At 40.4% G+C, this 27743-nt stretch overlaps 1 protein-coding gene across 1 annotated transcript in view; it reads right to left on the reverse strand.

Moving 5' to 3' along the window:
* Positions 1–27743, reverse strand: part of LOC120879074 (fibrocystin-L) — a 177423-nt gene continuing 149680 nt past the window's right edge. Inside the window, exons 71-78 of the mRNA XM_040262130.1 lie at positions 24936–25093; positions 22069–22204; positions 18962–19306; positions 12851–13002; positions 12307–12453; positions 11795–11948; positions 7240–7481; positions 1–147 (exon numbers count right to left, since the gene is read on the reverse strand). Coding sequence (XP_040118064.1) covers positions 7240–7481; positions 11795–11948; positions 12307–12453; positions 12851–13002; positions 18962–19306; positions 22069–22204; positions 24936–25093 — 1334 coding nt within the window. The 3' untranslated portion in view covers positions 1–147. The remainder of the gene's footprint in view (positions 148–7239; positions 7482–11794; positions 11949–12306; positions 12454–12850; positions 13003–18961; positions 19307–22068; positions 22205–24935; positions 25094–27743) is intronic.

The raw sequence follows: 27743 nt of genomic DNA on the forward strand, positions 1-27743 counted from the left end.
ACATTTTATATATTATAAAAATATTTTTAGCATATTTTCTTGAAAACATTAGACTTTTTATTGGTGTGTAACAAAACAGTTCCTAAATAAGCAGTTTCTGTATTTGTGTTTTCAACCTGTTCTTCAGAATAGCACTTCAGTTGCTTCCTGAAAAGCAAAAACAATACAAACATGTTTTAAGAACATATAGTGTAATTTTAAAATATGTTTAATTAATTTTAACTTTCTTACTATTTCATGGAATGGTTAATAAGACAAAAATCAGTATTTCAGAGTTTACCAATTTAAGTTGCTCTTGTGCGGAACTCTGGAGTGAGAACAGTCGGTCCTTATATATTGTAGTTTTCACATTCAAGTTTTCTAATTTTATTTAGTATAATTTCACAACTCTCTTAAAAGTAAAATGCTGTTAATTCAGAATGCAAAGTTATTTAAAAAGAAAAACAGAATTTCATCAACGGTTGCTATGATCTGAATATGTGTGTGCGTGCTGTGTCTGACTCTTTGCAATCCCATGGACTGTGGCTTGCCAGGCTCCACTGTCCATGGAATTTTTCAGGCAAGAATACTGGAGTGGGTGGCCATTTGCTCCTCCAGGGGATTTTCCCAACCCAGGAATTGAACCCACCCAGGAATCTCTTAAGTTTCCTGCATTGGCAGGCAGATTCTTTATCAATAGCGCCACCTGGGAAACCCCATCTGAATGGAAAAGAAAGTGAAAGTCGCTCAGTTGTGTGTCCGACTCTTTGCTACCCCATGAACTATACAGTCCATGAAATTCTCCAGGCCAGAATACTGGAGTGGGTAGCCTTTCCCTTCTCCAAGGGATCTTCCCAACCCAGGGATTGAACCCGGTCTCCTGCATTGCAGGTGGAATCTTTACCAGCTGAGCCACCAGGGAAGCCCCACCTCAAATTTATGTTTTAAAACCTAATGTCCAGTGTGATGGTATTAGGGATAGGGCTTTTGATAGGTGCTTAGGTCTTGAGGGCAGAGCCTCCATGAATGTGATTAGTACTCTTAAAAGAGACTCCACAGAATTCCCCAGCCCCTTCAACCACATAAAGATACAGTGGAAGTCTGTGACCCAGAAGAGGGCCCTTATTTGACCATGCTGGCACCCTGATCTCAGACTTATGGCCTTCAGAATTGTGAGAAATAAATTTCTCTTGTTCTTAAGCCATTCAATCTTTGGTATTTTGTTATAGCAGCCTGAAAGGATGAAGACAGTGTTTAAGTCTTCTCATGTCTTAATTGAAGAATTATGGATTATTTAGTAGCAAAGGGGAAGCTGTTAACTTTTTCATCTGGGAAAAAAAGTGCTAAAAGACACCAAGAATGATATCATTTACCAATGACTTGAAAGTAGGATTTTCTGAATTTTGTAAAATTCCATAGTTGTAAGATACAAGTAGGGAGAAAGTCAGTGAAGATAATTAGGGAAAAAAATGTGTTTAATGAAGAAACACAAAATGTACAAATATAATAATACTGTACAAACATAATAATAAGCAGTACTTATATTTTATATTTTAATGCTTCTTGGAAGAAAGAAATGAACTTAAGCAGTACCTATCACATGATTATAAAACAGACAGCAAGTTTTACTCTTACTAGAATTCTAGGGACAAGAAAACTGGCATCAAAATATAATAACTTGTGTGCTGCGCTTTACTTTTGATCCCTCAGCTCCAAACCCATCCTCTCTATTATCTATAAGAGGCAGGGCTGGGACTTTTCAAATTGTGCTTCTCCCTTGACAGCTGGTTTCTAATTAGTTTCTACCAGGAGGAGGGAAGAATGGATTATTTCTTCCTGAAGCCCCAGGCTCCAGTTGTTCTGCCACTCTCCCAGAAAGCCAGCCTTATTGTTTCCCTTCATTCTGACTTCATTTTTTTTTAATTTTAAATTTAGTCTTGGCTTTTAGTACTGAAATACTTCATTCTCCTTCTAAATTATTCAGTTCAATTCAGTTCAGTCATTCAGTCGGTCTGACTCTTTGCAACTTCATGGACTGCAGCGTGCCAGGCCTCCCTGTCCATCACCAACTCTTGGAGTTTACTCAGACTCATGTCCATTGAGTTGGTGATGCCATCCAACCATCTCAATCTCTGTCATCCCCTTCTCCCACGTTCAATCTTTTCCAGCATCAGGGTCTTTTCAATTGAGTCAGTTCTTTGCATCAGGTGGCCAAAGTATTGGAGTTTCAGCTTCAGCATCAGTCCTTCCAATGAATATTCAGGATTGATTTCCTTTAGCATGGACTGGTTGGATCTCCTTGCAGTCCAGGGGACTCTCAAGAGTCTTAACCAACACCAAGGTTCAAACGCATCAATTCTTTGGTGCTCAGCTTTCTTTATAGTCCAACTCTCACATCCACACATGATTACTGGAAAAACCATAGCTTTCACTAGACAGACCTTTGTTGGCAAAGTAATGTCTCTGCTTTTTTTTTTTTAATTAAAATTTTATTTTTACTTTATTTTACTTTACAATACTGTATTGGTTTTGCCATACATTGACATGAATCCACCATGGGTGTACATGCGTTCCCAAACATGAACCCCCCTCCCACCTCCCTTCCCATAACATCTCTCTGGGTCATCCCCGTGCACCAGCCCCAAGCATGCTGACCTGTCTCTGCTTTTTAATATGCTGTCTCGGTTGGTCATAACTTCCAAGGAACAAGCGTCTTTTAATTTCATGGCTGCAGTCACCATCTGCAGTGACTTTGGAGACCAAAAAAATAAAGTCTGTCACTGTTTCCACTGTTTCCCCATCTATTTCCCATGAAGTGATGGGACCAGATGCCATGATCTTAGTTCTGAATGTTGAGCTTTAAGGCAACGTTTTCATTCTCCTCTTTCACTTTCATCAAGAGGCTCTTTAGTTTTTCTTCACTTTCTGCCATAAGGATGGTGTCATCTGCATATCTGAGGTTATTGATATTTCTCCCGGCAATCTTGGTTCCAGCTTGTGCTTCATCCAGCCCAGCGTTTCTCATGATGTACTCTGCATATAAGTTAAACAAGCATGGTAACAATATACAGCCTTGATGTACACCTTTTCCTATATGGAACCAGTTGGTTGTTCCAGGTCCAGTTCTAACTGTTGCTTCTTGATCTGCATACAGATTTCTCAGGAAGCAGGTCAAGTGGCCTGGTATTCCCATCTCGTGAAGAATTTTCCAGTTTGTTGTGATCCACATAATCAAAGACTTTGGCATAGTCAATAAAGCAGAAATAGATGTTTTTCTGAAACTCTTGCTTTTTCGATGATCCAACAGATGTTGGTAATTTGATCTCTGGTTCCTCTGTCTTTTTAAATCCAGCTTGAACATCTGAAAGGTAAAGGTTCATATACTGTTGAAGCCTGGCTTGGAGAATTTTGAGCATTACTTTGCTAGCAGGTGAGATGAATGCAATGTGCTATAGTTTGAGCATTCTTTGGCATTGCCTTTCTTTGTGACTGGAATGAAAACTGACCTTTTCCAGTCCTGTGGTCACCGTTGAGTTTTCCAAATTTGCTGGCATATTGAGTGCTGCACTTTCACAGCATCATCTTTTAGGATTTGAAACAGCTCAACTGGAATTCCATCACCTCCACTAGCTTTGTTCGTAGATGCTTTGTAAGGCCCACTTGACTTCACATTCCAGGATGTCTGGCTCTAGATGAGTGATCACACCATCGTGATTATCTGGGTCATGAAGTATTTTTTGTATAGTTCTTCTGTGTACTCTTGCCACCTATTCTTAATATCTTCTGCTTCTGTGAGGTGTATACCATTTCTGTCCTTTATTGAGCCCATCTTTTCATGAAATATTACCTTGGTATCTCTAATTTTCTTGAAGAGATCTCTACTCTTTCCCATTTTATTGTTTTCCTCTATTTCTTTGATTGTTGGCTGAGGAAGGCTTTCTTATCTCTCCCTGCTGTTCTTTGGAACTCTGCATTCAAATGGGTATATCTTTCCTTTTCTCCTTTACCTTTCGCGTCTCTTCACAGCTGTTTGTAAAGCCTCCTCAGACAACCATTTGGCCTTTTTACATTTCTTTTTCTTGGGTATGGTCTTGATCCCTGCTCTTGTACAATGTCACAAACCTCTGTCCATAGTTCTTCAGGCACTCTGTCTATCAGATCTATCCCTTGAATCTATTTCTCACTTCCACTGTAGAATCATAAGGAATTTGATTTAGGTCATATCTGAATGGTCTAGTGGTTTTCCCCACTTTTTTCAATTTAAGTCTGAATTTGGCAATAAGGAGTTCATGATCTGAGCCACAGTCAGCTCCAGGTTTTGTTTTTGCTGATTGTATAGAGCTTCTCCATCTTTGGCTGCAAAGAATATAATCAATCTGATTTAGGTATTGACCATCTGGTGATGTCCATGTGTAGAGTCTTCATTGTGTTGTTGCAAGAGGGTGTTTGCTGTGACCAGTGCATTCTCTTGGCAAAATTCTGCTAGTCTTTGCCCTGCTTCATTCTGTACTCCAAGGCCAAATTTGCCTGTTACTCCAGGTATTTCTTGACTTCCTATTTTTTGTATTCCAGTCCCCTATAATGAAAAGGATATCTTTTTTGGGCATTAGTCCTAGAAGGTCTTGTAGGTCTTCAAAGAACCGTTCAGCTTCTTTAGCATTACTGGTCGGGGCATAGACTCCAATTACTGTGATATTGAACGGTTTGCCTTGGAAACAAACAGAGATCATTCTATTGTTTTTGATACTGCATTTCAGACTCTTTTGTTGACTAGGATGGCTACTCCATTTCTTCTAAGAGATTCTTGCCCACAGTAGTAAATATAATAGTAAGCTGAGTTAAAGTCACCCATTCCAGTCCATTTTAGTCCACTGATTCCTAAAATGTCGATGTTCACTCTTGCCAACTCCTGTCTGACCACTTCCAATTTGCCTTGATTCATGGACCTAACATTCCAGGTTCCTATGCAGTATTGCTCTTTACAGCATCAGACTTCCATCACCAGTCACATCCACAACTGGGTGTTGTTCTTGCTCTGGCTTCATCTCTTCATTCTTTCTGGAGTTATTTCTCCACTGATCTCCAGTAGCATATTGGGCACCTAGTGACCTGGGAAGTTCATCTTTCAGTGTCCTCTCTTTTTGTTTTTTCATACTGTTCATGGGGTTCACAAGGCAAGAATACTGAAGTGGTTTGCTATTCCCTTGTCCAGTAGACCACGTTTTGTCAGAACTCTCCACCATGACCCGTCTGTCTTGGATGGCCCTACATAGCAGGGCTCGAGTTTCCCCGAGTTAGACAAGGCTGTGGTCCATGTGATCAGATTGGTTAGTTTTCTGTGATTGAGGTTTTCAGTCTGTCTGCCCTCTGATGGAGAGGGATAAGAGGCTTATGGAAGCTTCCTGATGGGAGAGACTGAGGAAACTAAGTCTTGTTCTGATGGGTGGGGCCAGGCTCAGTAAAATTTTTAATCCAATTTTCTGTTGATGGGTGGGGCTGTGTTCCCTTCCTTCTATTTGACTTGGGGCCAAACTATGGTGGAGGTGATGAAGATAATGGCGACCTCCTTCAAAAGGTCCCATGCAGGCACTGCTGCACTCAGTGCCCTCAGCCCTGCAGCAGGCCACTGCAGACCCACACCTCTGCTGGAGACTCTTGCCACACTCCTTGGCAAGTCTGTGTCAGTCTCTTGTGGGGTCACTGCTCCTTTCTCCTGGGACCTGGTTAGCACAAGGTTCTGTTTGCACCCTCTAAGAGTCTGTTTCCCCTGTCCTGTGTGAGTTCGGGCAGCTCTGTGGTGGGGTTAATGAGATCTCCTCCAAGAGGCCTCATGCCATACCCAGACCTGCTGCATCCAGAGCCTCTGCCCCAGGTGCAGTCCACTGCTGACCTGCACCTCCACAGGAGATGCACAAACACAATTCTCTCTGTCTCTGTGAGGTCTCTGGGTCCTGGTGTGCACAAGGTTTGTTTGAACCCTCTGAGCGTCTCTGACCAGTATGGGGCTCTATTCTAAACACAGTTTTGTTTCTCCTACCGTCTTGATGGGGATTCTCTGCCCTTGGACATGGGGTATCTCCTCACAAATTTATGACAACATGTGGCCACAGAAAATGGTTTAGGAATGGGCATGTGACCCAAGCTGAGTCAATGACAATAACTTTGGGACTTTTGCTGGAAGTGTTCGGCAAGAGGTTTGTTCTTTCTACATTAGCTGCATTAGAATGTAAACATGAAGATGCTGGTGGTATTTGTACATGAGGGTTGGGGTGGATGATGGAGAAAGAGAGTCTGGGAGTGAACCTATCACTGAGGAGAATGGAGAGGAGAGATGGAGACTCAGGTTCTGGATGATGTCATTTGAGTCTTTGGTTCTTGCTCTTCCAGATCACATTACTTTTGAGTATCTCAGTTAAGCGAGTTCACTTTATTGTCCAAACCAACTGGAGCTGAGCTTCTGTACCTTGTAACTGAAAGAATACTGACATAACCTGAATTTCTCACTCCCCACATTCTTATACCCCATCATATAATGGAATGACATTTCCACAGAGTGGTTTTGTCTTTACATTTGAAGCTATCACTCCCTTGGATAGCAAGGAGATCAAACCAATCCATCCTAAAGGAAATCAACCCTGCATATTCACTGAAACGACTGATGCTAAAGCTAAAGCTCTAATACTTTGGCCACCTGATGTGAAGAGTCAACTCATCGGAAAAGACTCTGATGCTTGGAAAGATTGAGGGCAGAAGGAGAAGGGGGAAAGAGAGGATGAGATGGTTGGATGGCATCACCGACTCAACGATCATGCATTTGAGCAAACTCTGGGACAGGGAAGCCCGGTGTGCAGTCCATCGGGCGGCAAAGAGTTGAACATGACTGAGCAGCTGAACAATAATAACAAGTATTACTAATTAAGGAGAACAAAGAAGGAAAGAAAAGTGTATGTCTCAGTTTTGAGTACCAAATTCAATTCACTAGCTGTATCAACAGAGGATGAGGTGGTTAGATGGCATCATGGACACAACAGACACGAGTTTCAGCAAACTCCAGGAGATGGTGAAGAACAGGGAAGCCTGGGGTGCAAGAGTCCATGGGGTCACAAAGAGTCAGACACGACAGAGCAGCTGAACGACAACAACTTTCTTAATGGCCGAGACTGTCTTTGTGTCCATAGTGGTGCCACGCTGCTGTCTTTATTCAGCAAACATTTTCTGATACTTTACTATGTGGAGACAAACAGCATGTACCGTGCTTACCTAGAGTACGTTCAATGTCAAAACTGCAGTCATAAATATTTCCATGAGCAACACTCTTCCCACCAGACAGCTTATTACTGTAGTCACTATCTGGGCAGTTGTGCCCACAGTGGACGCTTTGCTGTTGCTGCTGCCACCGCTGCTACTGCCTGGGCTGGAGACAGACTGTGAAGCCAGGCTGAGAGGCTGGGACTCCACCCGAACAAACTCATCCAGGATAAATTCAATCTTAAAATTTTTTCCTAAGGGGAAAAATAATCAGAAGTGTTTGACTTCCTTTTTTTTTGTTTCTTGTTCTCATTTTTTTAGATTTTATTATTATTATTATTTTTTACTTTATAATACTGTATTGGTTTTGCCATATATCAACATGAATCCGCCACGGGTGTACATAAGTTCCCACTCCTGAACCCCCCTCCCACCTCCCTCCCCACACCATCCCTCTGAGTTATCCCAGTGCACCAACCCCAAGCATCCTGCATCCTGCATCGAACCTAGACTGGCGATTCGTTTCTTATATGATATTACACATATTTCAATGCCATTCTCCTAAATCCTCCTGCCCTCTCCCTCTCTCACAGAGTCAAAAAGTCTGTTCTGTACATCTGCATCTCTTTTGCTGTCTCGCATACAGGGTTATCGTTACCATCTTTCTAAATTCCATATATATGTGTTAGTATATTGTATTGGTGTTTTTCTTTCTGGCTTACTTCACTCTGTATAACCGGCTCCAGTTTCATCCACCTCATTAGAAATGATTCAAATGTATTCTTTTTGATGGCTGAGCAATACTCCATTGTGTATATGTACCACAGCTTTCTTATCCATTCATCTGCTGATGGACATCTAGGTTGCTTCCATGTCCTGGCTATTATAAACAGTGCTGCTATGAACATTGGGGTACATGTGTCTCTTTCAATTCTAGTTTCCTTGGTGTGTATGCCCAGCAGTGGGATTGCTGGGTCATAAGGCAGTTCTATTTCCAGTTTTTTAAGGAATCTCCACACTGTTCTCCATAGTGGTTGTACTAGTTTGCATTCCCACTAACAGTGTAAGAGAGTTCCCTTTTCTCCACACCCTCTCCAGCATTTATTGCTTGTAGACTTTTGGATCGCAGCCATTCTGACTGGTGTGAAATGGTACCTCAGGAGATTTTCCCGACCCAGGGTTTGAACCTGGGTTTCCTGCACTGCTGGTGGATTCTTGACCATCTGAGCCAGCAGGGAAGTTAACTATGGCAGATACAACATCTCTAACTCTGAGACCCTCTCTACACTTGTTTATACTTCAGTTCATTTGACTCAGTTTCCAAAAGTATTTCATTAAGGGTTATACAGTATTTGTAAGTTGATGAAAACCCAGTTGGAAGTGCATTAAAACAAACATAATCAAAGGAAGAGGGTCTCAGAGTTAGAAGTGTTCTATGTGCCATAGTTAACTTCTCTGGTGGCTCAGATGGTCAAGAATCCACTGGCAGTGCAGGAAACCCAGGTTCAATCCCTGGGTCAGGAAAATCTCCTGGAGAAGGGAATGGCTACCCACTCCAGTATTCCTGCCTGGAGAATTCCATGGACAGAGGAGCCTGGTGGGCTATAGTCCATGGAGTCACAAAGAGTCAGACAGGACTGAGCGACTAGCACTTTTACTTCTATCTGCTCATCAGCTATGGACAAGAGGACTCTGGATAGATTTTCCTTCTGGAGCATCAATACCTACTTCTTAGGGGTTCTCTCCTAGTGCCCAGGACTGGCTATTTGAAACAAAGGACAGTATGGAAGAGAGCTGAGGGTGCTGAGCCTTGTCTGATCATTGAACATTTGACTAAGGAGCAATGGAAAGACACTTCCTCACTTTTCTTGCATATGCTTTGTTGTTTGTACAGTTTTACAGTGGTTAATCTACAAACTGGCTAGTTCAGTTCAGTTCAGTTCAGTCGCTCAGTCGTGTCCGACTCTTTGCGACCCCATGAATCGCAGCACGCCAGGCCTCCCTGTCTATCACCATCTCCCGGAGTTCACTCAGACTCACGTTCACCAAGTCTGTGATGCCATCCAGCCATCTCATCCTCTGTCGTCCCCTTCTCCTCCTGCCCCTAATCCCTCCCAGCATCAGAGTCTTTTCCAATGAGTCAATTCTTCACATGAAGTGGCCAAAGTACTGGAGTTTCAGCTTTAGCATCATTCCTTTCAAAGAAATCCCAGGGTTGATCTCCTTCAGAATGGACTGGTTGGATTCCAGTCCATTCCAAGGGACTCTCAAGAGTCTTCTCCAACACCACAGTTCAAAAGCATCAATTCTTCAGCACTCAGCCTTCTTCACAGTCCAACTCTCACATCCATACATGACCACAGGAAAAACCATAGCCTTGACTAGACGGACCTTAGTCGGCAAAGTAATGTCTCTGCTTTTGAATATACTGTCTAGATTGGTCATAACTTTTCTTCCAAGGAGTAAGTGTCTTTTAATTTCATGGCTGCAGTCACCATCTACAGTGATTTTGGAGCCCCCAAAAATAAAGTCTGACACTGTTTCCAGTGTTTCCCCATCTATTTCCCATGAAGTGATGGGACCGGATGCCATGATCTTTGTTTTCTGAATGTTGAGCTTTAAGCCAACTTTTCACTCTGCTCTTTCACTTTCATCAAGAGGCTTTTTAGCTCCTCTTCACTTTCTGCCATAAGGGTGGTGTCATCTGCATATCCAACAAACTGGCTAACCTATCTAAAAATCATGAAGAGATGACTATATTTGACCTTCCTTACTGTACACAAGCAGGGAACTGAAAGTCTACACTTATGGGAAAAGAGAAAGCAAGAAATAAGGAAGAAAGGAGGAAGGGAGGGAGGGAGGAGGAGAATTAGAAATAACAGATAGGCACTCCAAGGGAAGATTTGAACTCTAAAGGAAAATTTACTGGATAAAAGGAGAGCACTATTTTGTTATCATGAAAAGTGTCAAAATCTACATTATTGCTTCAGCACTCTAGTGATCCCAGTTACTTTGGAACACTGCCTTTGAAAGTGGTAGTATGAAGACCTTGATCCTCAGGTTGGGTCTTTGCCACTGGGCACCTTCTTAGTCCACCTTCCCAGGGAGGTGGGCAACCTTGTCTCAGATGGGGTTCTTGTCAAGTGCCTCATAGCCTATCATTTAGGCTGACTGTTAGAACTTATAGGACACTCCAGGTTCTTGCCCCAGGGCACAATGTTGAGCTCATTGCCACCAGATTTCCATCAAACTCTAGGTTGAGATATTGCTGCCCAGTAGGAAGATCAAGCTTCTCTCTTTTGGAATGATTTTTGCTTTTGATATTTAGGTCTTATGAAAAAAATCCAGATCATTGTTAGAATTTCTTTAACTTCTCTTACTCTTTATTTTTTTTTTTTTTAAAGAGAATTTATTTTTGGCTGTGTTGGGTTTTCATTGCTGTGGTGAGCAGGGGCAACTCTAATTGCAGTGCAAGGGTTTCTTATTGTGGTGGCTTCTCTTGTTGCAGAGCGTGGGCTCTAAAGCTCAGGATCAACAGTTGTGGTACACAGGCTTAGTTGTTCTGTGGCATGTGAAATCTTCCCGTATCAGGGATCAAACCCATCTCCTGCACTGGCACATGGATTCTTTCCCACTGAGCCACCAGGAAAGCCCTATTGTGGCTTTTATTCTGACCTTTAGTATGTGTATGTTTGAAATAACATTGGTGAGGAGAGTGAGGGCTGAGATAAAAGTCTTTCAGGAGTTAGGGCTTATAAAGGTCCTAAATGAGCCCTGGGTTGAGGTAAACAGAGTAATGCTGGTCTGTCTCCAGTACAGAGAGTCTATTTCCTTCCTTTTGACATTGATTCATCTATCATCACTAGAGACCTATTTTTTGGATGTATCATTTTTGCCATGGTAGAAAGGCTTTTACCAGTTGAAGCTATGCCATCAGTCCACATGGAAATAATATAAGAAACCTCACCGTGGGAGTTGTGACTATATTTACGCTAACCATGTTGAAGAGATCATGAATATACTTCATGAGAACTCACAGGAGACATCTGTTCTGGTTTCAGAGCAAATTGTAATTCATCAGAGCGACTGTTTTATCTTTAGGGAGCTATGAATCATGAAAATGCTCATGTTTTCTCCTTTGCATTGGCTTATAGAAAGACTAGAACCCACTTTCCAGCCCAACTCTGAACTCCAGCATGGGCCATTAAAATTACCCGATACTATCTTTTCTTTTCTTGAACTGAAAACTATATATATTAAATTTTCCTACTATACATGTAATATGTAATTCTCACATAGAAAATTTAGAAAAATTACATATGGATAAGGAAGAAAATATGAATCATGATATAATTTTGATTTACATCCTCAAATTACCTGTTTTAATTCTCTTAATTGCTTATTTTTTTACCTTGTTTTGCATATTAGATATATTTTTGTAAGCTAGACATTCTGATTTCTATAATTTATTGACCAGAGTAGTATAGACTGCTTTGTTCATTAAAAGGAAATTATAATTATCCTTATTTATGGGTATACATGTGAGGATCAAAAATAGTACACTCACCTGTTCTAAGAAGAGTAAGATCTGTGTAGTTGGCCCAACAGTTGCTAAACGGAATTGTTGTATTTCCACTAAGTCCACTGATTTGGTTATTATTGGAGTCCTTTAGTACGGCCTTCAACGCCAGTGCAGTAATCTCAACTGATACACAATTACCCTAAAGAAAAAGAGAGTAGAGAATTACAGCAATTGGCCTGTTACCATGCTTTTTTTTTTTCCCTAAAAAAAAAAAGATATATGGAACTTTATCTTTTTGAATGTCTCATTTCAAATTTTAAATCTACAGAAGCTCCTTTTCCTACACAAAGAGTTCAAATAACAAGCTGTGGAGCAAGTTCACAGAAAAGGCACATTTTTAAAACAGTAAAAGATGATATTCATAGATAACAGTCCAAATTTGAAGAGGCAGTGCCATTCCCAGGTTGCCAGTGTACCAGGATTAGTGAAGTTGGCTCACCCTCCAGAACTGATAACTTCATTCTTCCACTGAAATAAATCTCTGGGTTATAACTTACATCGGCATCTTCTGCCTTTATTGAAGGCTGTTGAGAAAATGGCTGTCCTAGCTGTGTGGCCACCGGCTGAGTGATCACTGAAAGCGAAGTCACAAAGGCCACATGATGAACAGGAAATGAGAGCCTTCCAACCGGCTGGGCAGCCACCTGTGAACGGTCATGAGCGATAGAGTGGTTATCACATGATAAACTACATTCAGTGGCAAACTCGTCTTAGCAAGGCTAAGTGTTTAACATTCATTGTTAAAATCATGTTCCAGGCGTGAAATCGATATTATTACAATATTTCCTCTAGAGCATATTCATGAAGCACTGTTGTAAATAATCAAAGCAAAGCATATTTTACACCAATAAATACTTTTTTAGAAGATACACTCCTTTTTCAACTACTTTATGATTTTGGCAATACTGTAAAAAAAAAAACAGGCAACAATTAGAAAGACATCCTCTCTATATTACTGTTCTGAAATAGAAGAACAGTTAAAATAAAGAAGAAGCAATGTGTTAAATAGCAAAATACATCTTTCTAGTTGCATTTTCTTACCTTAGCCCAGCCAGAATCACTGGGGCTGGGGATAGGATCGGTAATAGACATGGAAGAGACATTAAACCCGAGGACACTATTGGTTTTTCCTAAAATTACAGCTTGTCCAAGAGAACCAGCAATTTCTTGGAGTTCAGGTAACTGCATCTGACCTATAAGGAAAGTGGACTGTAAGAATATGGAGTAGGGAGAACGTGTGAGAATATTTCACTTCAGTTTTCCTTTGTGCCACTTGCTCCATCCACATTAGAGAATTCTATAGCTTGCTAACCACACCTGAGCTAAACATGACAAAGTCATTCTAAGGAGGTCAGGAAAGTAAAAAACTCTGTAGAATATATATATATATTAGCTAGAATTAAAGAAAAAAGAAAACAAAGATGATAATATAATTTTAAGAAAAATGAGTGAAAGCATGCAGGGAAAAATGTTTCTTAATTTAACACTTTCCTATGTCATTCTTTGTTTTTGAAGTGAAGCACTCTCATGTACGTCTATCATCAAATATTACTTTAAAAAAATAGAATGTTAATTGCAGAACGGAAGGATAGTTAGCATCATTGAATCTATAGTATGTATTAATGAGTGGCTAACATTATCATTAAATTACTAACAAAAATGTTCCTTGCTCTGGACACTGACAATTTTCAAGGTTGATTCTGACACTGTAGGTAGTTTCTGCTCCCTTTTTCTAGCTTTGCGGTTCCTTGTAAACCTACTTCCCCCGCTAAGGCTCTTTACCTTGTGAAGGGGCACCTCTTGTCAGAGAAGCCTGGACCTCTCACTTGAGCCCTTCTTCTCCTTCACCTCTCCCCACACTATATAATCAGTTCTCCATTTCGAAATCTCTCTGACTCCATTGCCCAAATCCTAGTTAACCCATTAGCAGCAGAGATATGAAAACAGCTTTCAAACCGGCTTCCTGGCATCCATTCTCTCCCTCTTGCATTCTGCTCTACACACTGCAGTCAGAGCGATCATTTAAGAAACAACTACAGAGTGAAGCCCATCAGAAAGAGACAAACACTGTATATTAATGCATATATATGGAATCTAGAAAAATGGTCCTGATGAACCTATTTGCAGGGCAGAAACAGACGCACAGACGTAGAGAATGGACCCTGTGGACATAGTGGGAGAAGGAGGGTGGGGTGAACTGAGAGAGTATCACTGGCATATATACCCTACCATGTGTAAAACAGCTAGTGGGAAGTTGTCATATAGCACAGGGAGCTCAGCTCAGTGCTCTGATGACCTAGATGGCTGGAACTGTGATAACTTAGATGGGTGGAATGGGAGGTGGGAGGGGGGCTCAAGAAGGAGGGGATATATGTACACATATATACATATGTATCCCCTCCTTAGGGTAGTATTAAAGAATGATCTAATCCTTGGACAATTGCCTCATCTCCCAGGTCTAATCAGAACCTGCTTAATCATCTAATCAGGTCATGCTTAAAATTTTGCATGCTAGGCTTTAGCATTATGAGAACCAAGAACTTCCAGACATACAAGCTGGATTTAGAAAAGGCAGAGGAACCAGAGATTTAAATTGCCAACATTCATTGGTTTATAGAGAAAGAAAGGAAATTCCAGAAAAACATCTACCTCTCTTTTATCAGCTACACTAAAGCCTTTGATTGTGTGGATCATAAAATATTGTGGAAAACTCTTAAAGAGATGGGGATACCAACCATCTTACCTGTATCCTGAGAAACCTGTATGCAGGTCAAGAAGCAACAGTTAGAACCCTGTATGGAACAGTCGATTGGTTCAGGATTGAAAAAGCAGTACAATTGGGCTGTCACTGTGTTTATTGAACCTATACACTGAGCACATCATGAGAACTGCTGAGCTGGATGAGTTACAAGATGGAATCAGGATAGGTGGGAGAAATATCAATGACCTCACTTGTGTGGATGATACCACTCTAATGGCAGAAAGTGAAGAGGAACTGAAGAACCTCTTGATGAGAGTGAAGGAGAATGAAAAAGCTGGCTTAAAACTAAATATTAAAAAAACTAAGATTATGTCATCCAGTACCATTACTTCATGCATATAGAAGGGGAAAAGGTGGAGCTAGTGACAGATTTCCTCTTCTTGGGCTCTAAAATCACTGCAGACAGTGTCTGTAGCCATGAAATCAGAAGACATTAGCTTCTTGGCAGGAAAGCTATGATAAACCTAGACAGTGTGTTGAAAAGCAGATATATTACTCTACTGTCAAAGGTCTGTATAGTCAAGGCTATGGTCTCCCCAGTGGTCATGTACTATTGTGAGAGCTGGACTGTAAAGAAGGCAGAACGCCAAAGAATTGATGCCTTTGAACCGTGGTGCTGGAAAAGACTCCTGAGTGTCCCTTGGACAGCAAGGAGATCAAACCAGTTAATATTAAGGGAAATCAACTCTGAATACTCATTGGACGGACTGATGCTGTAGCTGAAGTGCCAGTATTTTGGTCACCTGGTGTGAACAGTCGACTCATTGGAGAAGTCCCTGATGCTGGGAAAGCATCAGAGGATGAGATGGATGGATGGTATCAGTGATGCAATGGACATGAAATTGGGCAAACTCTGGGAGATGGTGATGGACAGGAAGGCCTGGCGTGCTGCACTCTATGAGTTGCAAAGAGTTGGACACAACTGGGCTACTGAACAACAACAATGGCTGATTCATGACGTTGTACAGCAGAAACTGACACAACATTGTAAAATCAATTATATTCCAAAAAAAAAAAAGAAACAAAAAACCAACAACAACCACAGCCAATGTTTTGGTGTATTGTTCCTACATGTCTAGCACCTTCCTTATCCAGACTCATGCCCTGAGGGCTTTAGTCACTGAGTTTCTTCCGTGAAGGCTAGGCCCTCAAGCTTAGTGTGCTCAGGCAGTGCTCTCGGGCAGAAGGTCTCATGTGACACTGAAAATCACAGTCTCAGGTATTTTTAGTCCCTGTCCATTTTATTTATTTTTAATTTAAATTTATTTATTTTAATTGGGGGCTAATTACTTTACAATATTGTATAGGTTTTGCCATACATCAACATGAATCCGCCACAGGTGTACATGTGTTTCCCATCCTGGGCCCCCCTCCCACCACCCTCCCCATACCATCCTCTTTGGGTCATCCCAGTGCACCAGTCCCAAGCATCCTGTATCCTGCATCGAACCTGGAGTGGCGATTCGTTTCACATATGATATTATACATGTTTCAATGCCATTCTCCCAAATCATCCTACCCTCTCCCCCTCCCACAGAGTCTAAAAGACTGTTCTATACATCTGTGTCTCTTTTGCTGTCTCACATACAGGGTTATCGTTACCATCTAAAGGCTTCTTTTGGTTGATTCAATCTCTTCAGGATAAATGGCAATCTTTCAGACTCTCCCCCCACACACACTCTCCTACAAGATGGCTTTCTGGGTATGCCACGTGAACTCACGGCAGCTGTACAAAGGTGCTTTACATCCATACACTGCTACTACCATCTCTCCTCGCTGGTTTTTGGTGCAGGGTGGCACATCTGACCTGCTGGCATGGTTAACAGGTTCTCTCTGACCATCTGATATGTGAAGGCATCCATTTCTGCTGACTGCCAGCTAGAAACCAAAGACTTTCACTTGAAAAGCTGCTTTTCCTGACACGACTCTTTGTCCAGAGGTCCCCTCAGTACTTAAGCAACCACTTTCTAGGACACCTGGAAACTTATGGATGTCCTAACATTTTGTGAAGGCTGTGAGGGGCCAGAAGTGTTACTCCATGCATATCTTTCTTGCCACTTTGCAAAATTTTGCTGTGATATCACACCTTGCCAGGTTATAGGGCTTTCCTTGAGACCTCAAACCCTAATTCAGTTTAAGTCTTAGAAACAAGCCGTTAGCCTATCTTTCCTCCTGCCCCTAATTCCATGTTCTTAAACTGCAGTGTGCTTATATCTGGGTATCTAAATCTGGCGAGCAAGATAAAACTGCTTTAAGAGAAGGGAGGGTAGGAGAGGTTGTATGTGAAGCAATTTAGATTACATACAGGAAATAAATCACATTTTTTTTTTGACATTAGAGTGGCTAGTGTAGTAAGTACTGGAACTCAATACACGTAAGGGCTTACCAGGGAATTTTTTAGAGTCAGTGAGCAATCTATATACATAGACCTGTATCTGAACCTGATGCAACTCCTAGACTAAATTAGAGACTATGTTGATCCCAAAGCCCTGATCCTGTAGATACAAGGAAACCCAAGGTTGATGAAGAAGAGTAACCTATGACTGGGCAGAGAGTGAAGTCACTCAGTCGTGTCTGACTCTTTGCGACTCCATGGACTATACAGTCTATGGAAATCTCCAGACCAGAATACTGGAGTGGGTAGCCATTCCCTGCTCCTGGGGATCTTCTCAACCCAGGGGTCAAACCCAGGTCTCCCACATTGCAGGCGGATTCTTTACCAGCTGAGCCACCAGGGAAGCCCAGTGGAAGATCTGGCTGCAAACACAAGCCTGTGCCTCCTATTTCCTTCAACAGAGAGCTGATCAGCACTTCCTTCCATCCATGCAAGCCTTTTCACAGGCTGATCTCCACAAGGGAGGAAGCTTTTGCCTGCCTAACTGGTAGAATTCCAGAAGAGCAACATGGCTGGTGCATGGGGTTAAAGCTCAGAAGCAAACCGCAGGGGGAAAAGAGTGATGACCCTAGTGGCAGAAGATGAGAACACTCAGTACTAAGTGGACACATAAGAGAGCCTGGGAGTTGGATGAAGAAGATGCTTAACAGGAATGGGGTAGATGAGGATTTTCTGAGTCTGCAGTTTATACAACATGGAGACTCTTTTTAAGAATAAGTCTTATTTGTACAACTTTTATAATAATAGTCCATTATTTGACCACATTATTAAGTGGACCATTCTTCCAGGGCCTTGAAAGTTAAAGCCCATCCCAGGACTTGTTCAAGTAAAGGGACTTGAAGCTTAAGCTGGATGCTAATCTTCCTCCTACAAAGACTCAGATCTCATCTTCTTGGAGAAGTGTATACCTAGGTATTTGGCTTGACCACCAGAGACAACGGCATGGAATTACAGCTGAGAATGTGATTGCATGTCAAGAGGCCAGGAAAGTTCAGTTGTACCACAGAGAGGTTCGGGCAGAGCAGAGAAGACCACGCACCCTGCCACAGAAACTATGAGGACAAGAGGGCAACGGGAGGGTCTGAGGTCAAGAAAGCCCCTTGTCATTCAGATACCAACTTGAAAAGATGGAGAGGAACAAAATCTGAAGGTCTGAACATTTACCCCAATGCTCAACCAGAGTCAGCCTGAGGAAACCATAATTTAAGCCACCAAAGTTACCTCTGACAGAATAGCTGAGCTTATTTTTATCTCTGATACCTAGAAAATAGGGTATAGTGAGTAAGGGACAGAGAAAGGGGTGATGGCTAGTAAGGCTGATTAGGTCCTTCACAGAAATGAAAGACAGGACATATTCTTGCACATTTGCACTTATTAGGGTAAATAGATGACTTTAGAAATCCAACCTACTACTCCACCTCTCAGAATCTCCACAGGTTTATTTATCTCCTTTAGGAAGACCCCCACTGTCCTTTCTCTTGGCTTACAAAGAGGAGAACCTCTTTTGGTTTCCCACGATCTAGCACCTGTGTACCTCTCAACCTCGTCTCTAGCAGCTTGTTCTTCCTGGAGCCTTCTGCTGCAGATCTTCTGGGTCCTTTCCAGTTCTTCAACTGGACCAAACTCTCACTGCCTATTCTTACCACCCACTTTGACCAACTCTTTTCATTCATTGGCCAATTCTTCTCATCCTGAATCTCTCAACTATAAGGTCACTTCCTTAGGTCATTTTTTGGATCTTACGTTAGATCAAATCCTATTGTGGAAGTAGTGAATTGCTACAATAACAAAATAGAGGTTGAAGTTTCTTCATAATTCAAAATAATTTGGGATTACAGGAGTAGAGCAGAGAAAAGAGTTTCCAGGTCCTTAGAGGGTTCAGGATGTGGGGTTGGTGGGATTTCCTGAGGCCTGGCTTACCAAGCCTCAATAGTGTTATTTATGGATGCGGTTTTGGTAATGACATTACCCTTTCTCAAGTGTCTACTTTTCATACCTGTGGTGTCATTGGTTATGAACTGAGGGGGAGGATCACCAATCTCCAGTTCAACCGTGAGCCCCATGGATCTCTTCCTCCGCAGGCTCTCCCCTCGTATGACTTTGCTGACACGGATTTTGTCACTTGGTATCTTTAGGAACAAGGCAAGATTTCTAACCAGATTATGAGAGCTATAAAAGTCATCCTCTGTTACAGCAGGTAATTGGAAAGAGACAAATATGACTGTAGCGGTATGAACTTCAACAGGTATAGTCCCCTTAACCAAAAGGTAAAGCATCTGGTAGGTTCTATCAAAGTAGTTTTCACCAAGGACAGTGGAATTCAGGTTAGGAAGTAATTGCTCTATAAAGGAAAAAAAGACAAAACAGCACAGTTAAATTTATTTATATTATCATAACTACCATGCAGTATTTAATATTTGTTTAAATGTACGAAATTCTGAAAAAGTTCAATCTTATCATTCTTTCACAGGAAAATGTGCATATTAAAAGCAAAAACATTTATAGAACTGACATGCAAAATTAGTTAATTTTAAAAATAATACCATTAATAATCATTATATATTAAATTTAGTTTAAAAAACAACTAGCTATAGATATACTAATGAGAAATAAAATCTAATTATAAACTAGAAATCTCTGTTGTACTTATAATACTCTTTATATTTTCAGAATTTTAAAGCCTTGACCAAAGGCATTTTGTCATTAAAAATGTAAATGTAACTTTAACAGCCATTTAATTTATGCAGTGCTCTATACCAGCTCTTAAGGAAAATTGATGGTTCAGTGCTTCTAATTTTACTAAGGACAAAAGTATATGCTATAAATGAAGTTTATAAGAAAACATCTCAGAAGGATCTCACATCAATAACACAAGTTTACATTTCAGACTGAAAACCCTTTAGTTAATGCAAAAAACATTCTTCTAGGGCACTGAATTTTTGTAAAAGTGATTGAGATCATATATACCTATATATGTAATGAATAAGCATATATGTGATTTTAGGGCATAGTATAAACAATGTCCAAGAAGTAATAAATCCACTAACATATATTGAACACAAAGTCTGACTGTACAATAATACTGGATTGTGGTATGAAGCTTTTTACCACATTTCATAGTGGGGCATACTGAGGAAAAGAAATTAGAATCTTAGAAAAAAGAGATTATTTCTTACTAACATAATAGACATTCATAGCAATGGTATTAAGAAGCCATTTCATTATTACTATATATTTTTGAACATCTACTAGTATAAGTTCTACTTGCAATTTGGCTTAAACATTCCATGAATCTGAAGCCTATGCTTTTGTATTATAAATTGAAGCTGTTCTCAAACTACCATTAGAGAGGCATATATCACTTATTCTAGGTAACTTTCTCATATCTTCACATTTTGGGCAACCTAAAGAGATATGTACAGCCATAATACAGGGATATTATTTCTCATTCCAAGTGTCAAAGCAAAATGTTTGTCTAAAAACAATGTTATTTCAGAAACAAATTTTCTAAAAGGGCAGTGGTGGTACTGTTTTGCAGACTTCTGTAATCAATTCCCTGTCACCAATTTATTAAATTCTGCCTGTTGATATTCTTTCTATTTCCTTGACTTGAATGATAGAGTACTTTGTATCAAAAGTATTTTTTTTAAAAAACAGAGTTAAAATTTATAAAAATTAAGCTGCAAATAGGTGCAATCATTTGTATGTAAAAATAACACTGACTCTCCTAGTTTACAAGAAGGCCATGGAGCATAACAAAGTGCCTGGGTTATAGAGCTTAGACTCTGTGTGTTCAGTACCTTGCACTACCCCTACCAGCTTCGATATTGCTCTACACTGAATTGGGTCCCCCCACTCAAATTCATGTATGGTAGCCATAACCCGCAGTGTGACAGGATTTCGAGATGAAGCCTTTGTGAAGTAATTAGGTTTGGAGAAAGTGAGGGTGGGGACTTCATGATGAATTAAGGCCCTTATAAGAAGGGACACCAGAGAGCTCACGGTCTCTCCCCAGCCCCTCCCTGCCACCTGAGATTTCAGTGAGAAGGCAGCCATCTGCAAGTATTCAGAACCAGACCATAATGGTATCCTGATCTCACAGCCTCCAGAATAGTAAAAAAATAAATTTCTGTTTTTAAGCCGTCTAGGTTATGGCATTTTGTTATGGCAGCCTGAGCTAAGACAGAGACCCTGGCAAGTTACTCCACCGCCCTGTGTCTCAGTCTACTTGTCTGTGCCTACCTCAGAGGGTTATTACTAGGACATAGGAACAGCGAGTTATTATATACAAAGCACTTAGCACAGTGCCTGACACATGGCAACATCTCTGGAAATAGCAGCTATTCATATTAGTAGAAGTAGGACTTGCTTCATAGACAGTAATGATTACGGGTCATTCATTCATACTCTCCTGTCTAGCTTCATTTATGATCTACAGCACACATTGATGTAATCATTAACCAAGATTAGGGGGCACAACTAAAATATGATGATAAGTAGCACATGTGGAAAGGAGTGGACTGGCCTTATTAGGACCCTGTTTAACAAAAAAACTTCCAGGAGCAGAGATAAATCCCGGTTTTGCAACAATGGTAAATGCGCAAGTTAGCTTCTTTCATATATTTCCTTTAAATCCAGAGTTTACTTTACATATTTACTTCACAGTGTTCAACTGCTGTTATGCTAACTTTCTCGGCAATACTTCTGGTGACTATCAATGAAGTTAGGTTCTAACCTCTATGAAAGAGAAGTGAAGCAAACATAGGGTAAAAATTCTAAGCGAAATCTCTTCTGTACGCAGGAATAACTGAACTAAATGTGTAGCATATAAATGTTCCCAGGGCAAAGGAATAGCCATGGTACACACAGACTTTTATCTGCAGGTGTGCAGATAGACAAGAATTCCATCAGGAGGGATCTTTCAGGGCACATATGTTCTAAATGAACACATCTTAGTGTGTGGTGGACCATGGGTAAACATTTATTTTCTCTGTATTTGTCAAGGGCTAAGGAACTAAAAATATTAATAATGAAACACTATGAAGAATTTTATACACCATTAAGTACATAGACAATGTATGCTGTATTTTTCTGAGCAAATACCTGTATACAGTTGTCTAGTAAGTTCACAATATTTCTGTTGGGAGTTCCACACTGTATTTTGGGGGCAGACCAATGTATTGTTCACATAGACATCCAAACGCTGACGTGTGGGGAAAAAAATTCCTACCAGAACAGCCTATTAAAAATAAAAAACATTTTTACATCTAAAGAGAACAATGAAAGAGAATACTTAGAATTTAGCACTTTGAAAATATTCTTTATACATGCCTTCCGTAGAATATTAAAACAAAGTCTTATGGATTTAGGGTAAATATTAAACTAAAAACTTTAAACAGATTTACATTCAACATGGGATCGCAAGGAGTTGGACATGACTGAAGCAACTCAGCGTGCATGCAGGCATGCAAGGTGTGTGTGAATTCATGGAAGGAGCTTCCCCGGTGGTGCAGTGGTAAAGAATCTGCCTGCCAATGCAGGAGAAGCAACAGACTTTGTTTCGATCCCTGGGTCAGGAAGATCCCCTGGAGAAGGAAACGGCAACCCAATCCAATATTCTTGCCTGGGAAATCCCATGGACAGAGAAGCCTGGCGGGCTACAGTTCATAGGGTCTCAAAGAGTAAGACATGACTGAGCGATTGAGCATGCACGTATTCATAGGAAAGAATGCAATGTAAGAAAAAATACTAGAGGACAACCTCTAAATTAAAGAATGAATTCCTTTAAAAGATGACGTTCAACACAGGCTTTCAACTCCAGGGGCGGGGGAAATGGGAGCATTAGCAGTGCTCTTCTGTACAATGTACCCACACAAAATTAGGTACTTCATGTTGAAAACACTGCTCATCTCTGAGAAAATTTTGTTAGTAAGATAAAAAAAAAATCAGTCAAAATAACTATCCTGATTAAGTGTGGGTCATCCTTCATATTCATTCCCCATATTTCATGCTATCAGATAAAGTAAGGAGACTTGGCTTTTGCAAAGGTGGGGCAGAATTTATAAGAAATTTAACAAGCTACACGTAAATATTCTTTCACTCAAAAAATTGAGTCCCTTAATTTAGACACTATTTTAGGAACTTTCAAAAGTCCTCGCCCTATTTGAGCTTACATTCTAGAATAGGGAGAGACAATAAATAGTAGAAATAATAAAAATTAGAGTATGAAGCATGTTAAAAGGTGAGAAGTGCCATAGAATAAAGAGAGGAAGATCAGAGTCTGACTAACTGGGTGAGCCAGCAGGGAGGGGTGGTCAGGGTAGACCTACAAAGGAGAATGAGAGTTGAGGAAGTTGGGAGTAGAATGTAGAATGTTCCAGGCAGACTTACCATCATCGGAAATTCACAGGCCCAGAGGGTCTGGTGGGGTGAGGAATAGCAAGGGGCTCAGCATGGCTGGAGGAGAAGTCAGAGTGCTAAGGGGTTGGGGAGATTCTCAGGTGCCCTGTAGACCATTGTGAGGACTCTGGCTCTTGTACGGACACAACGGGGAAATTACTGCAGGGTTTGGGGCACAGGCATGGCCTGCTCTGACCTGTGTTTTTGAAGGTATCTCGGTGGTTACTGAGCTCTGTTACTGAGAACAGACCACAGAGGGGGCAAAGGCAGAGCAGGAGGAGGAGTTAGGAAGGAACTGCCTTACTCCAGGGAGGAGATAATGTTGGCTCAAGCTGGACAGAAGCACTGGAGGTGAGGAGTGGTCAGATCCTGGACATTTTGCAGAAACTCCCAATAGGATTTGCACATGGGCTAGATGAGGAATGAGAGAGAAAGAGAGGAATAAAGAATGATTCCAAGGTTTTATCTCGAGCAGCTGGAAGGATGGAAATGCTCTTGCCATTCTCGAGTGTCTCCTTTCCTTAATCCTCTCTCTGCCTTGTCTCATACTCATTACTGATGCATATCAGTTCCTGATACTCTGGGACTTCTGAGTCTCATACTCTTAGGAAAAAAATCTATAGTATGAGATTTCTACTTAACCTCATACTCTTTTCCCACTGACACAGCCTGAAGTTAATTATCCCAGCTGAATTCATTTTACAGCAAAGAGCTGACATTATTGAAGATATTTTAGATAATGTATTGTGATCTCTGAAGTAAGTTGCAAAGGTGTATTTCTGACATATATAAATAATAGCAGCATGGAAGGATGACAATATAATCCTAAGGGGCCGGTTTTAGATGCATGCTGTTTTTATGTAAAAGTTCAGGTTTGCTTGCTAATCACACAAATCATAGGGCTCACTGTCACACCAGATGAAGCAGCACAAGCCAGTGCATACGTGGAGAAGTTTTGGGACTCCTGTGTGCTCTCAGGCTGATAAAGCTGCCTGGATTCACAGTATTCTTAGTGGTAGCTGTAAGGCTGATGTTGTTCCAGAGGACAGAGAGGGAAGTAAAGTCCTTAGCGGATAGAAATATATGCAACTAACACCAATAACTCTTTTTTTAAGCCTTTGATTTTTTAAAGTTTATTCATAATTTTTTTCTGGCCACACTGTATGGCATGCTGGATCTTCGCTCCCCGATCCATGCAGTAGAAGCCTCGAGTCTAAACCACTGGACTGCCAGGGGATTCCCCAGGAATTCTTTTTTTTTGTTGTTTTCAGACTTTTTAAAATAAATTACTTCAAAATAATTGAACAGAAATAATCTTCATAGAATTACTGAATGACAAAGTACATTTCTTGACAAAGTCAATAAATGAAATAATTTTTTTATTATTTTTTACATACCTATCAATAATTACTTCATTTATTTAAAATATTTTTTATTTTATATTGGAGTATAGTTGGTTAACAGTGTTGTGTTAGTTTCAGATAGACACGTGTACGTACCACTGAATCAATCACTTTGCTGTACACCTGGAACCAATAATCAAATAAGAAATTATTTCTATTTTGCCTTACCTTGTCATGGTCAACATTAAGCAACATCAGTCGAAGATTCTGAGGACTGGTGCCTGTGAAGTAGACCTCGTAAGATTTGCCCAGAGCCACGATGCTGTGAAACAGGGACAGTCTTCTCTGGCATGTGTACCCAGCACACCAGCCATGATCCTGTGGGCCTACATCCACACAAATGAAAGTTCATGTTCCGTATTATGAATATTACTAGTGCAAAGCCTGAAGTGTAATTGTATTCAAAATAAATTGCAGTGGTCAAGTTCACCATTTACAACCATTATCCATCCACCCGTCCATTCAGTGATCTAAGCTATTTCTCAAGCCTTGCCTTAAAAAAGAAGGCAGGGGTCTTTCCTGGTGGTTCAGTGGTTAAGAACCCACCTGCTAATGTGGGGGACACAGATTTGTTCCCTGGTCTGGGAAGATAAGCCCGTGTACCACAACTATTGAGCCTGTGCACCATAGAGCCTGTGCTCCACAACAGGAGAAGCCACTTGAACAGGGAGTCTGGAGAGTAGCCCCCGCTCGCTGCGACTAGAGAAAGCCCAGGCAGAGCAACAAAAATCTGTGAGTGGCAACAAAGGCCCAGCGCAGCCAGCAAATAAAGGCTCCTGACGGACTTTAAACAGACAGAAAAGGGTTACATGAAAACTTTTTTTTTTTTTTTAAAGGAAGGCAGGGAAGCAACTCCCTCTCTACTATCCTTACTTTTAGACAGCTCAGGGTCAGAAGGTAAATTAATATGTTGAGGATCTGCATTGGAAGGTTATTAAAGGAAATAGCAGATTTACTTATATATCTATTTTAATAATCATGTTTGAGTCCAGGCCCCACAGTGAGGAAGAAAATGTTTGATGCTTTCTCCTGTTTCTCCTATCAAATGTGACTCTGGGTGGGAACCAACTTTCTCAAACCATTTATTGAGAAATACACTCTAACAGAGCTAATTTGCTAAAAATACAGCTTGTACCTAGAAAACATACACATTTGAATGTCCAAATCACTGATGTATTCATTATTTCACACTCATTTGTTCATTAGTTAATCTGTTAACTTGACAAACTTTTAAGTGTGTTTTTATTGCCTTTAACATTCCTCCTGTTATTTTAATATTTTTGTTAATGAGGATAGGTACTATTGAAGGGTCAACATCATACATAAACAGAAAAAACGTGAAAAATAACACTCCATTAAACTCTCTCAAAAGCCAAAAGAAACTGGACAATTTCACCTGAATCCAGACATTTCCAGAACACACGTAACATGACTTGTAAGAAACTTCTCTATTGCACTTCAGTTTTAAAGTGGCTGGGATTATATATATACACAGCAGTGAGATATGGAATGATGAATTTTCTTGATGTATTTATTCATTAGTTTTGCTCAATTTCCTAGCTTGCTTGGAATTATCAATATTTATAACTGAACTTCGATTGAATTTTACATCAATATAAACTTCTCAAGTTCAAATAGAGCATAACATATTCCTTAGCATTAGAGACATAAATCCTAGGATGGGGAACACGTGTACACCCATGGTGGATTCATGTTGATGTATGGCAAAACCAATACAATATTGTAAAGTAATTAGCCTCCAATTAAAATAAATAAATTTACATTAAAAAATGAAAACATAAATTCTGCTTTTAAATAAACCTTCTTTGTGGGTTTTGGACACAGACATTTCTATGCATAAAATAAAAAATTTAGAGTAACATAAGCCATATTTTAAAAACAAAATTTAGGGAAACTTTAGTGATATGTACTAATTTTATCTTGGAATTTTTCTTTCCCCCTAGTAGAGACATCCCAAGCTTCAATAATCCTAACACTGTCATAATTTTTGCCACGTTGCTATTATTTATCATTAAACTATATTCTCATTAAACTGATGTGCATGCGTGCTAAGTCAGTTTAGCTGTGTCCAACTCTTTGTGACCCTATGGACTGTAGCCCGCCAGGCTCCTCTGTCCATGGGATTCTCCAGGCAAGAATACTGGAGTGGGTTGCCATCACCTCCTCCAGGGGATCTTCTCAATCCAGCGATCGAACACACATCTCATGTCTCTTGCATTGGCAGGTGGGTTCTTTACCCTTAGACAGTCACTTTTTAAAATTTATTTAAAAGAGAAATGTCATATCACTATTATAAATGGAAAACTTGTATTGCCTTTTAGGAAAAGCAAAATATAAAAATAAATAGAATAAAATCTTTCCCCATACAAAACAGAGCAATTTGTAAACCTCTTCATTAGTCACTTAGTGGTCTAAAATTCTTTCCATGATTTCTCTGCTTTATAAAATCTGAAAGGTAGAATTTGAAACTGGGTTGACTGTAGGTCATAGAAACCAGGCAGATTATATGTCAGAGCAGAATTGTGGAGCAAGTTAAAATCATGTAGCTGACATAGATCATTCTAGTCTCTTCAACAAGTTAAAAAAATGAACTTGTAGGGTATTGGCTATTTTGGGAATTTCAGAATATTCTGGAATATGTTGTGACACTGTCAGGACAGAGAGATCTTTCTGATCCTGGTTATGTGCCCCTTTAGCATTTCAAAGACTCTAAAAGCATGATTGAAAGTGAAAGTGAAGTCGCTCAGTCGTGTCAGATTCTTTGCGACCCCATGGACTATAGCCTACCAGGCTCCTCCGTCCATGGGATTTTCCAAGCAAGAATGCTGGAGTGGGTTGCCCCAATGCCACTTTAGGGATATACAATGAGTCCTTGCCCTCTGTTTTTAGTAGCTTTTAGAACTTCACCTGTTTATTCAAAAACTCTTGGACACTAGAGTTGATCTGAATCCTCAG

The sequence above is a fragment of the Oryx dammah genome, unplaced genomic scaffold, assembly GCF_014754425.2.
Source record: "Oryx dammah isolate SB20612 unplaced genomic scaffold, SCBI_Odam_1.1 HiC_scaffold_19, whole genome shotgun sequence".
Classification (NCBI taxonomy): Eukaryota; Metazoa; Chordata; class Mammalia; order Artiodactyla; family Bovidae; genus Oryx; species Oryx dammah.